Source organism: Pithys albifrons, unplaced genomic scaffold (assembly GCF_047495875.1).
Source record: "Pithys albifrons albifrons isolate INPA30051 unplaced genomic scaffold, PitAlb_v1 scaffold_42, whole genome shotgun sequence".
NCBI lineage: Eukaryota > Metazoa > Chordata > Aves > Passeriformes > Thamnophilidae > Pithys > Pithys albifrons.
This window is the reverse complement of record NW_027286057.1, coordinates 180,263-191,200: the sequence shown is the minus strand read 5'-3', so window position 1 is coordinate 191,200 and position 10,938 is coordinate 180,263. Positions and strand designations below refer to the sequence as shown.

General features: G+C 48.8%; 1 protein-coding gene across 2 annotated transcripts; it reads left to right on the top strand.

Moving 5' to 3' along the window:
- Positions 1 to 2,615: 2,615 nt before the first annotated feature.
- On the top strand, positions 2,616 to 6,457 carry HOXC12 (homeobox C12). 2 transcript variants are annotated; one of them, XM_071581807.1, is made up of 3 exons: positions 2,616 to 2,922; positions 4,700 to 5,299; positions 6,029 to 6,457. In XM_071581807.1, the coding sequence occupies exons 2-3, from the start codon at positions 4,735 to 4,737 to the stop codon at positions 6,265 to 6,267; spliced, it is 804 nt and encodes a 267-aa protein (XP_071437908.1). In that variant the 5' UTR covers positions 2,616 to 2,922; positions 4,700 to 4,734; the 3' UTR covers positions 6,268 to 6,457. The 2 variants fall into 2 exon arrangements, with proteins under 2 accessions (XP_071437908.1, XP_071437907.1); XM_071581806.1 differs by having other exon boundaries at positions 4,696 to 5,299.
- Positions 6,458 to 10,938: the final 4,481 nt, after the last annotated feature.

Here is a 10,938-nt window from a genome sequence, read left to right as displayed (position 1 = left end):
AAATCTCGTGTCTCCTGTCGCCTCCGCTTCGGGGGAAGCTGCAGCCTGGCAGGGAGCTCAGCTGGCTCAGCCCACGGTTGGACCAGCCGTGCCTTTAATAAACTCCCTTTCCTCTCCACCACTTTCTCTTCCTTTACAAGGAACATTAAAGAAGTGAGATCACGCTTTTCGGGCTCTCCAGTTGCGATTTGCTCCAGTCTCGTGAATTCTAGACCATTAACTGGCTTGTTGTTACAGTTGTTGGGGGTTTTCAGCTCTCCAAGGGAATTACAGTATCAAACGCCAACTTCTCACCCCAAACAAGAGCTGGAGGACAAAACAAACTCGCCTGAAGTTGGGGACAAACCCTTTGCCTTACAGAGGATGCAGGAGGCAGTTTTTATTAAGCTGATGGGAGGAGAAAATCCTCTGCTGGCAAAGCTGAGGAAAAATATAACAATATTACAGACATTTCACTATTCCCTGCACCGAGGCTGGGACCTTAAAACCGAAAATGCCCCAGATCATTTGGAATTTGGGTGAGCTCAAGTGTAGTAGACATTTTTATTCGCATCCATTTACCATTTTCCATCCTAGTGTATTATTTTACTCGCCCAGCTCCTCCTCACTCCATTTCCCTGCATCTTAAACAGAGATCCAGGATGTGTTTTGAGCACTTCAAGACCTGTGAGGTGTCTGTAGATGTAGATGTGCATTTTGCATGGCAGAAAAAGCAGCCGGGGCAGGTTCCAGTGATAAACGGCTGCCCCGAAACAACAGCCCTGTGCGCTTCCCAAAGCCTGTCCGTATTTTATTCCCCGTGTCATGTATCTCTATATTTATTCTAAATACTTCCTTTTTGACCCTGGCAGGAAACCTCTTGGTCGAGTCATCTCAGCTCCTTCCAACTCCCAACCAACTTGGGGTGAAATTCGGCTGAGGAAAAAAGCTGAGCCATGACGGGATCTGTTTTTCCAACCTGCAGACACACAAGGAGACCTTTTAATCTGCCTTTTTCCCCACATTTTTTTTTTGTTTGGTTTGTTTGTTGTTTGTTTCTTTCCCCCAGGCAAGAAAATGCAATATCCATGATGTAGACTATTTTTGCTTTATGAGCGTTAAATTTCCTGGTCTTTTCTAGGAGATGACAGAAAGTGGGGTTAAGTCCTTCCCGTCTAAGATACAAATAGATATTTGGGGCCATTTTAATTGGGTTTTGTATTTCTAATTTTGATTTCTTGAAAAGCTGAGGCTGGAGGGGTGGGGAGAAGGAGCCTCTTCCAGTGGGAGCCGCGGGCCGAGCTCACCCCGAGGGCTGCGCTGGGGGAAGAGGAGACGCGGGAAGGGAAAAATGTTATTTCTCGCAGAGGGGTCGCGATGGTGTAAAACGGGAAAGAGAGAAGGGAGGAGCGCCGGAATAAATTTCCCAATCAGGAGGGGGAAAGGGCAAAGCAGAGAAAAGTTAACCCAAAACTTGAGGCTGTTGTTTTCCCCGCGCAGCGAGTGATGCTCATCCGAGACAGTCATTAGCATGGGCTGCCGATCCTCTTCCCTACACTAGACAGTGACCTTGAACTGAGCGTTGCAATCTCGCTTTTTCCAGCCTCTTTTCCTCTCCCTCTTTTTTTCATGACTCCTTTTTTTTTTTTCGCGGCTTCCACAGCAAAGATCTTCTTTCCATCAGCATTTCCCCAAAGCTGCCTGTGTGGAGGTGGTAAAAAAACAAACTCCCACCGAGGATTATGAGATAATGGTCTTGGAAAAGGTCTCTGTCTGAAAACTGGGATTACTGCAAAGGGGGGAAAGCTCAGAGAATTTTTTTATTTGGGCTTGGGAACTGCCTTTTTTAAGGAACAACCCAAAAATAATAAAAAAAAAAAAATTAAAATCCAAACCCGGAGGGGTTGCTCCAAGCAGTGCGAGTGGAATTTGCGATATTTTCGGTGGGTTGTGCAGGGGAAGCTCCTCAGCCCGTGCCCCAGGCAGGAGGGCTCGGCTCAGCCTTTCGTTTTCAAACAGCGCTCAGCCAAACTGCGCATTACAAAAGCCCAAGCGCTCAACCTGAACTGGGAAATGAGTTTTTAATGGGCAAGAAATTCCGGGGAAAACGCTGTAGCTTTTCTTAGGAGTCCTTAGAATTTTTGTTTGTTTGTTTTTTTCGCCTTTTCTCGGACCTGCAGCAACGCTGAGATGGGAGCGCTGCTCGAGGCCACCAAGAGCAGGGAGTTCCTCTCCACGCTTAATATATTTCTGAGCACGGCTGTGGCATTTCCCAGCTTAAAAAAAAAATAGTGAACCGGGGGTGCTTTTCTGCCTCTCCCTTGCTGAGATGCCCAGACTGACATTGTCCCTCCACTCACAGTTTGAGGTTCGCTTGCTCTGCACATCAACCCTGCAGATGCCTCCCCAAATGTAAACGTTTCTTTAAATTTTTGGTTTCATCCTGAAACAAAAAATATTACATGAAGAGGAAAAGCCTCAAATCCGCGGAGGTTGGCGCAGAAATGCACTTTGCCAAGGTCCTGTGGAGAACAAAGCCCTGCAACTCCCGGGCACGTCTTACAGGGGGAATTTTGCAAAGGAAAAGAGGAAGGTAGAGGAAGGGTTTTCTTAAAAAACAGAGCGGCAAACAAAGCCAATTCAGATGGCAACCTCGGGGGATCACGTGCTCGTTTTTATATAAACTATTCCTCCCCACTCTTGCCCAGCGTCGAGAGCAGCTTCTACTGCAGAGGGAAGACACTCCTGGAGAAATTGCGAGCAGCTTTTTCGCTTATACCTGCAGGGAGAAAAATTCCTTGGCAAGGTTTAAAAAAAAAAGAGAGAGAGATAAAAAAAAAGAAAAAAAAACGCCAAAGTTTCATTCTAGCAAAATATTCCTAGTGCTCGTATTTCTTCCTTCGCAGGCAAAGCGTGTGGGAAGGTGTGCACGTACCTCTCAAGGTATGTACGGAGCTCATCCATAGGCGTGCCAGGGAGAAAGAGCGGTAGGAAAAGGTGGGATAGAGGTTTTCCACCTTCAGGAGCTGTCCATGGAAGCACCTCCAGGATTTATTTTATTGCCACCTGATTTTTTTTTCAGGGTTGGGAGGGGGTTTACCTGAAGCCTCACCAGGGAAAAAATGACTTTATGTTTGAGGAATAGAAAAATTAGCGGTGAGGGAGGTTGGTTGTTGTCTGGAAAGGCGCAGTTGGAGAGATTGGGCTGCACCCGCTCGGCGGAGCCTCCGCGGAGGGGTTTTACCTCTACAGGAATATTTACGGTACTTTACAGAGTCAACCTGGCAAGGGGAAGGCTTGGGAGTTGCTTAAGGCAGGCGAAGAATGCAAAGCCACGCAAAAATCCAGCAAACGGGGGGGCACTTCGGATCCTTAAATCAAACAGGAATGGGGGAATAGGAGAGAAAAACATAAGGAGGCAAAAAATCCAACCCAAACCACCCTCAAATGGTTCCCGCTTTGCACACAATGCTCCTCTTCCAGTATTTTTTCCCCTTCCAGTATTTTTCCCCTTCCAGTATTTTTTCCCCTTCCAGTGTTTTTCCCCTTCCAGTGTTTTTCCCCTTCCAGTATCTTTTTCTTCCCACCACATTATCTATTTTGCACTGAAAGGAGCCAGTATTGATTTTTTTTTTCCCTTCATCCCTCGTATTCCTTTGCAGCAGCTCTTTTCAGTACGACCACGAGAAGAGGATGGATGGGAGGGAAGAGCTCTCTGGTGTTACGAGGGCAGAATATATTGCTATAATGTGGCGAGGAACCAGCTCTGTGTGTGTGCGCACCTCTGTTTTCCCGGGCTGGCGACCAAAGAAAATGGGAATTTTTATTCATTCCCAGAAAGGAAGCAAAAAGATTTAGATTTAAACACTTACTCTGCTCGTGTGTGCGCCTTTGGTGCATATGGAATATATACGGGGTAAATGAAGGCTGCACACGGTCGTGTTCTCCTGGCTGCCGTATTCGACACACACCATTAATAAAAGCAATTGAGGATTGTTAAAAAAAATCTTCCATCCCTTTTGGAGAGACTGGCAAGAGCCTGTCAAGAGGCTGCATTCTGCCAGCCCGCGCCAAGCCACCTAGTCCGAGAGGAGAGGGGGAAACCATGATAACAATAATAATAATAATAAAAAAAATAGTAGGAAAGGTCGCAAACAGCCTCCAACTCTCCCACCCCACGGCGCGTCAATATGAGCCTGTTGCGGGCACCGTCATTCGTCTCCTTAAAAAGCCCGTAAACTTTATATGACACAATATCTAATAGTAATTTATTGGGGAGATACTGTAAATTCGAACTGGTTTAGTTAGTAAAGGAGCTAATTAATAAGAGCCGGCCTCGCTTTTGCAGAGAGTGGAGGGCCCCGAATTGTTGCCAAGGGAGGGGCGCGCGGTGGTTTGGGGGCAAAACCTTTGCTTATCAATTGTTTTACTCTAAATATGACATTTTAGGGCTCCTGGCCGTTCTTACGCCCGTGTTGGGAGTAGCTTAAAAAAAAAAAAAGCTTTATGGGATTTTATTAATGATTTTTTTATTATGGGGGGCAGGTCGGGTGGGGAGGGGGCAAGAAAAGGCGTAAAAAGGCGGAACTTGCTGTTGTGTTTTGTCTCGGCTGCCAGAGAGGGGAGGGACCCCCCCCCTGAAGCGCAATTTGGGGCTCACGTGACCCCCCTGGACCAATGGGCACGAGCCGTCGGTTTAACTATGTTTAATGTCAGATAGCAATAAAGTAGAAGCTTTCGGTCAGGCCCGCGGAAATGGGCGAGCACAACCTCCTTAATCCCGGCTTTGTGGGACCTCTGGTGAACATCCACACGGGAGACACCTTCTACTTCCCCAATTTCCGCGCCTCCGGAGGGCAACTGCCCGGTCTGCCGTCCCTCTCCTACCCCCGACGGGAGAACGTCTGCTCCCTGCCCTGGGCATCCTCGGAACCCTGCAACGGGTACCCTCAACCCTACCTGGGCAGCCCCGTCTCCATTAACCCTTCCTTCGGCAGAGCCTGCGACCTCGCCCGGGTGGAGGAGAGCAAATGTTATTACCGGGAGACCTGCTCAGACAGCAGCGGGCTGAAGAGGGAGGAGAGGGGCAGGGACAGTGCCTTGCTGCCCCTCGAATCCAGCCTCCCCACTGGCATGGGGGGCACCTTCAGCAAATATGACTATCCGAGCAGCGAGGCGGTGCCCCACGACCCTCCGTCCTGCCAGTCCTTGGAGTCAGACTCCAGCTCTTCCTTGCTCAATGAAGGGAATAAAGGCACGCCCGGAGAAGCGGGGGGCTTGGTGTCCCCCCTGAACCAAGGCAGCACTTTAGGCAACGGTGGTAAGACCCGGGAAGGACGGGCTCGGCACTGGATCTGCTCGTGCTGGTGCAGGGGGGGCTTTGCCTGGAAACTTGCCGGCTCGGGGCTTCTCGGGGGTGTAATTCCCGGGCTCAGCGGTGGGAAGCGACGTGTCTATGTGTGCTGAGACCACTAGGGGTAGCACCGAAATCCCTAATGTTTTATTAGGTGGTGCTTCTTTTAAAAGAAAAGGCTATAAACATGTAAATATCCCATAAAAAAAAAAGAGAGGGAGAGAGGGAGAAGCGGAACGGGGCAGTGGCTGCGCAGCCCCGAGAGGCGCCGAGGCTGCCGGAGGGTCTGGCGCTTGGGGGGCATCGCAGAGGTGTGTCCGCCCGAGGGAAGGGGGGAAAAGAGGGCGATGCTTTAAAATAACCCCACGACCTTCAAAGGTGTCATTGGAGACGGGAGGTTTCTCCCTGTTCCCTTCCGGGGGGTTCCAGGCTTGTCGCCCGCTCTCTGCCCGTCCTTTCCGCCGTGCCCCGCTTATAACACTTCCCACCTTCTCCTTCCTCTGCCTCCAGTGCCCTTCCCACGCACCCCGCGTGGCCCTGGGAGGCAGCTGGGAGCATCCCTAAGCACCCACGGCCCGAACAGGGAGGCCCTGGGGGGACACCAGGGAAAAGGATGCTGGGGGTGCTGTTTGTTTGTTAGAAAAAGGTGCTTTTTGTTCCTTGCCAAGTGCTCAATTCTCGCTCCCTCTTCCCCAGGTGCTCCTTGGTACCCGATGCACACACGGTCCCGGAAAAAGAGAAAACCCTATTCCAAGCTGCAGCTGGCAGAGCTGGAAGGGGAGTTTATGGTCAATGAATTCATTACTCGCCAAAGAAGGAGGGAGCTCTCAGACCGATTAAACCTGAGCGACCAGCAGGTGAAGATCTGGTTCCAGAACCGGCGCATGAAAAAGAAAAGACTTCTCCTGAGAGAGCAAGCCCTTTCTTTTTTTTAAAGTTTTAAAAACGTCTGTGTCGGGTGTTATAAAAAAAATAGGAAAAAAAAAACAAAAACCAAACCCAACCAAACCCCACATAGACTCTCTAAGCGTTCACCCGAACTCCCAGGACTTTACCTGATCATTCTTAATCCCCCCCATCCCTCCCTAAGAAATCGATGAATAAAGAAATGGTATGAATAAATAACCAGTTTCCCTTAGAATATGAAACCCGACAGCGAGAAAAATTATTAAGAATAAGAATATTGCATCTTCTCCGCCGGGACGGCTTCCAGAGATGCTCGTCGGGATGAAGGGAAGGTTTTAGGAGCGACTTTAGGCGCTTGTCCTTTCCCAGGAGCACAGGTAGGGTTTCCGTGCAGCGCCGGGCACCGTCGGGACCGTCGGGGGTCCCGCTCCTCCCCCGGCCTTTCACCCCCGACTGGCGGCGAGTCCGGGTCTGAGAGTGAGGAGGGATCCTGGAGCACCTCCCGAGCTCCGTGCGGGGTTTAGGGTTGATTTGATGTTCAGTGGGAAAGCGGGAGGGAAAAAGCCAAAATGAAATAATAGGGGCAAAAATAAAGAGGACGGGGAGTGGGTGGGTTGTCTTGAAGGACCGACCCCACATCCTTATGGGAGATGCTTTTTTGGAAGTGCACGGTGGGACCCAGGATGTGGTTTTCTCGGACTAAATTGAGGGTTTGCGACTAATCAGTATGTCAAGGCTTAATCAGGATCTCCAGGCATAGACGCGAGACAAAGACTGTGTATATATCCGGTGTATATGGTATATATCTATATAATATATGAGGTACGTGTATCACACTATGTCCCTATAGATGTGAGGCTTTGATGCCGGCGCTGGGATTGTCCTCAACGCCAGAATGTCACAAGGAGAAGGAAAACGCTCCCCCACCCCCTGAAAACTCTCCTAGGAAAAAAAAAAAAGGAGTCTAAATTTCCCTGAATTTCCTTCCAAGTAAACTGAGCCTTTTGGAGATTTTTTAAAAAATTCTCTCCTAATTCCCGGCTTTTCTCCGCACTACCCTAAAATTACGTCCTCCTTCTTTAAAGAAAAATGATGTTTCTTTGCAGCAGCTCTGCTAAAGGAGCGTGAATGTTGATGTGCTGTGGGGTTTGATGACAGCGTAGGAAATTAGGTTAAAAAACCCTTCTCTTTGGTACCCTGCGGTTCCAGGAGCCTTTTGGAGCCGGAGCTCGACGTATCCCCCCTTGGTGGGATAACTCGAGCTGCGTTTTGTCTCCTATAGGCGCTTTTTCCTCAATTAAACGCAACAACAACAAAAGGAGAATGCGAGAGAGGTTGGAAGGAAATAGAGCTCAGACAGATCAGCTGTGAATCACCCTGCAGGTTTCTAGCAAGGATGATTCTTTCTTTTCCCTCCCTAAAAAGTCCAGCTCATGGAGACAGCCCCGTCTTCAAGAAGAGGTTTCGGCCTTTGGGAGACAAGGAGGGGGGATCCCTAAAGCCCCTGCTTGGCTTTTCTCCTTTCAGGGCATTAGAAAGGGGCCTGGAAGGATGCGACGAGTTTTCTTTGTGCTTGTACTCGCGTTTCCTGGAGGAAAACACACCAATTTTCCATATTCGCAATCAGGTCTGTGTTCAAGGCACTTCTGGGTTGGGGGGAAGCGACACAGACGGGGTTGGGATAGAGGAGCGGCAGTTTAGGGCCCAGGGAAGCTTTACCTGCTTGGAAATTGTAATTTAGGACAAAAAGGGAAAAATAAGAGGAATTTTTATTTCAGGCCGAAGGGGGAGAAGGGGCCGTCGGTGCTGCGGCCGCGCCGCGCTTGGTCCATTCGTTTTATATCGGAGGGGGGATTAATTTTATGGCAAAGCAGCGTTTTCTGGGAAGTCTGGATGCTCACCACGTGCTCCCGCTTCCCCGCGTTCATGGTCATGACCAGCAGCGCCGAGGAATGCTTTTATTTACGAGCTGCAAAGGATGGAGCAGACTCCTTAAAAAAAATCCCTCCCTGGGCTGGAAGGAGCCTTTTCCTTCAGCTTTATTTCTGCAGGAGCACCCGGCCGACCCTCCTCCCTTCATCCCTGACTCCTTCTCCCCTTTTTTTCTTTAAATTCCCAACCGGGAAATGTCACGTCTTTATTTTCTTCCAGTTGCTTTGCAAAGAAAGAATCCCCCCCCCCCCCCCCCCCGGCGCCAGTTTCTGGGTGAGGGTCCCCTTTTGCCCCCTCCTCCCACAAAAAAAGAGCCTCTGCAGAGGGTCTCGCCTGTGCAATAAAGCCCTGGATGTGTTAAAACACATAAATAGAATTATCCCTCTGGATGCTCCAACCCAACCTTGTGCAATGTGGAGGAATTCAGTGTCTTGGGGACATTCAGGTTTTGGGGTAGGGGGTGGTCGCGAGGGGCGATAGGGACGTTTTTGGGGGTGGTCGTGGCTTTGGGTGCTCTCAGAGCATCGTCTCGTCGTGACGAGGGGCTGAGTTGACTCCTCAGGGGGTGACTTGGGGGTGTGAGGGGTCGTGGGGTCCCGGGGGAGGGTGGAATTCCACGGAAAAATGAAAATAAAGCGCCGAACCCAGGGAGGTTTTGCTGATCTGAGCTCCCCAACCCCCCCCGGCAATGAGGCAGAGGAGGGGATGGAGACGGGGGTGAGGAAGGGAGGAACGAGGGTGAGTTACGGGGAGATGTCAGAAATGCTGTGTTGGATTTCAATCCCACCATCGCCAAAAACAAATCAATCCGTTTCGTTATTCTTCACCCACCGAGGGGCTCTTGTATCCCCCGGAAAAAAAAAAAACCAACAAAAACCCACCGCCCTCCCCAACACAAAAGCCGAGGCACCAGCAACAACCCCCGGGGAAAATGCCGAAGGAAATAAAAATATATGCAATATTCTCTTTCAGATTGCTTTAAAAAGGCGGCTCGGTGGGATTTCTGTTCGGTCTGTGTTTGTTCTCCGTGTACGTGGCATTGTTTTCCTGCTTGTATCGCCTAGTTTAGGTCCTTGCCGTTGTTAATCTGCATCCCTGGCAGTAGAGTCCATATGTAAAGGTTCTTACCTCAAGCTGTTCTATGTAGGGTCTATGCAAATGTCTGTTATAGCACGTTCCGGCTTTATAGAGTCATGTACAAAGTTGCTTCACAATAATAATAATAAAAAAATAACGTATTATTATGTGATTTCTTGATAATAAATAAAATTTGCCCAAACATCTCCGTGGTGATTTACTGTTTGCTGTTTAAAATTAGTATTAAGTTAGAAGGTTAATAAAAGAGCAACAAAAAAATAATATATTGGCCAGCGTTGCCTTCTGTGCCTTGTAGATCATATTTTTTTGGGGAAAAAAAGAAAAGTAATTAAATGAATGTGTAAAAGGAATTGTAAAAGGAAAAATATCGCTTGCTATGTCACTCTAAATATAATTAGAAAAATCCCGGGGAAACAAGAAGCATAAGGTGATCTCCAAATTGCTGCTTTAATGAGTCAGGCTCGTGCACGGAGCATTAATTGGAAGCAAAACTCCACCAAGACGCTATTTTGGGGGGCAAAGAAGCCTAAAAATGGGCTGTTTGGGATTCTTTTGTCTGGGGTGGAGCGGGCTGGGGGTTTGCACCTCTCCTGGAAGCAGCTCCCTCCCCTCCGTGTGCCATGGGTGGGCTCCTCACGGATCCGCAACCAGAGGAACGTCCAAAACATCCCGGGGATGACTTTAAGATGGGAATGATTCGTGAAAGAGAAGCTCTTAAACTGGAAATATATTAGATCGGGTTTGGATTCGGGCATGTTGATGCTTATGGTTATGGTTATGGTTATGAGGATCAGCATTACGGCGTTTCTTCGACGTAAATTCGCAGCAAATTCATTTAACAAGAGGAAAAAAACCGAACCCCGTCAGGCCAATTTAAATAAATTAGATTATGATGTCCTCGATCTCTCTCTAAGTGGGTATTTACACGTAATGGCTTCTCTGGATTTTCCTTTTGGGGGAGATGCCACACACTCCCCGGGGAGGGCAAAAAGCTTTTAGGAGATCGATAAGGGATTTTTATGAAAGAAATACCGAAGGAACCCACGGTGGGATCTGTGGAGAGTCTTCCCCAAGTCCTGGCCGTGTCCAGGCCCAGGAAATCCCAGCTCAGCTCTCAGTCCAGGCTGGACACACCGGATGTCACCGCCCTCAACCTGAGGGGCTTCAGCTCAATTTTTCTGCAAAACCCCACAAGGTTCACAGAAATTAAAGTTATTTTTTCCCCTGTTTCCTCAGGTAGGATCCTCCAACACCAAAGTTATGAGGATTCATCCAGTCCTGAGCGGTTTCCTACAGTTTTTTTCTTCTTCCCCCCTCCCCCCCAGGAGGTGCTTGGTTCGAACAGAGGAGGAGGAAGAAGAAAAGCAAATATTTCTATAGGAATGGGCCCCATCTCTGCCCCTTCCAGCAGCAAAACCCAACGACCCTCGAGCGAGATTTAAGTTGGGGGATATGGAGCAACAGGAGTTGGGGAAATAGGAAGACTTTAGGTATTCTACAGAGTGAAAATCCACATTTTTCATGTAACTGTTACTTTTAAAACTTTTTCTTTAGTGTATTTTTCCTACACGTGTTCACCCACCCTCCCTCTGGTTCTTCTGCTCCGCATTTATTGTCCAGGCAAACCCAAATTTGACTTGTATCTACTTTTATTTCCTTATTTCCATGTC

Coding starts and splice junctions, on each gene's coding strand:
- HOXC12 (XM_071581807.1), top strand. CDS start 4,735: ATGGGCGAGCACAACCTCCTTAATCCCGGCTTTGTGGGACCTCTGGTG. Junction 5,300..6,028: donor CAGCACTTTAGGCAACGGTG/GTAAGACCCGGG, acceptor CCTCTTCCCCAG/GTGCTCCTTGGTACCCGATG.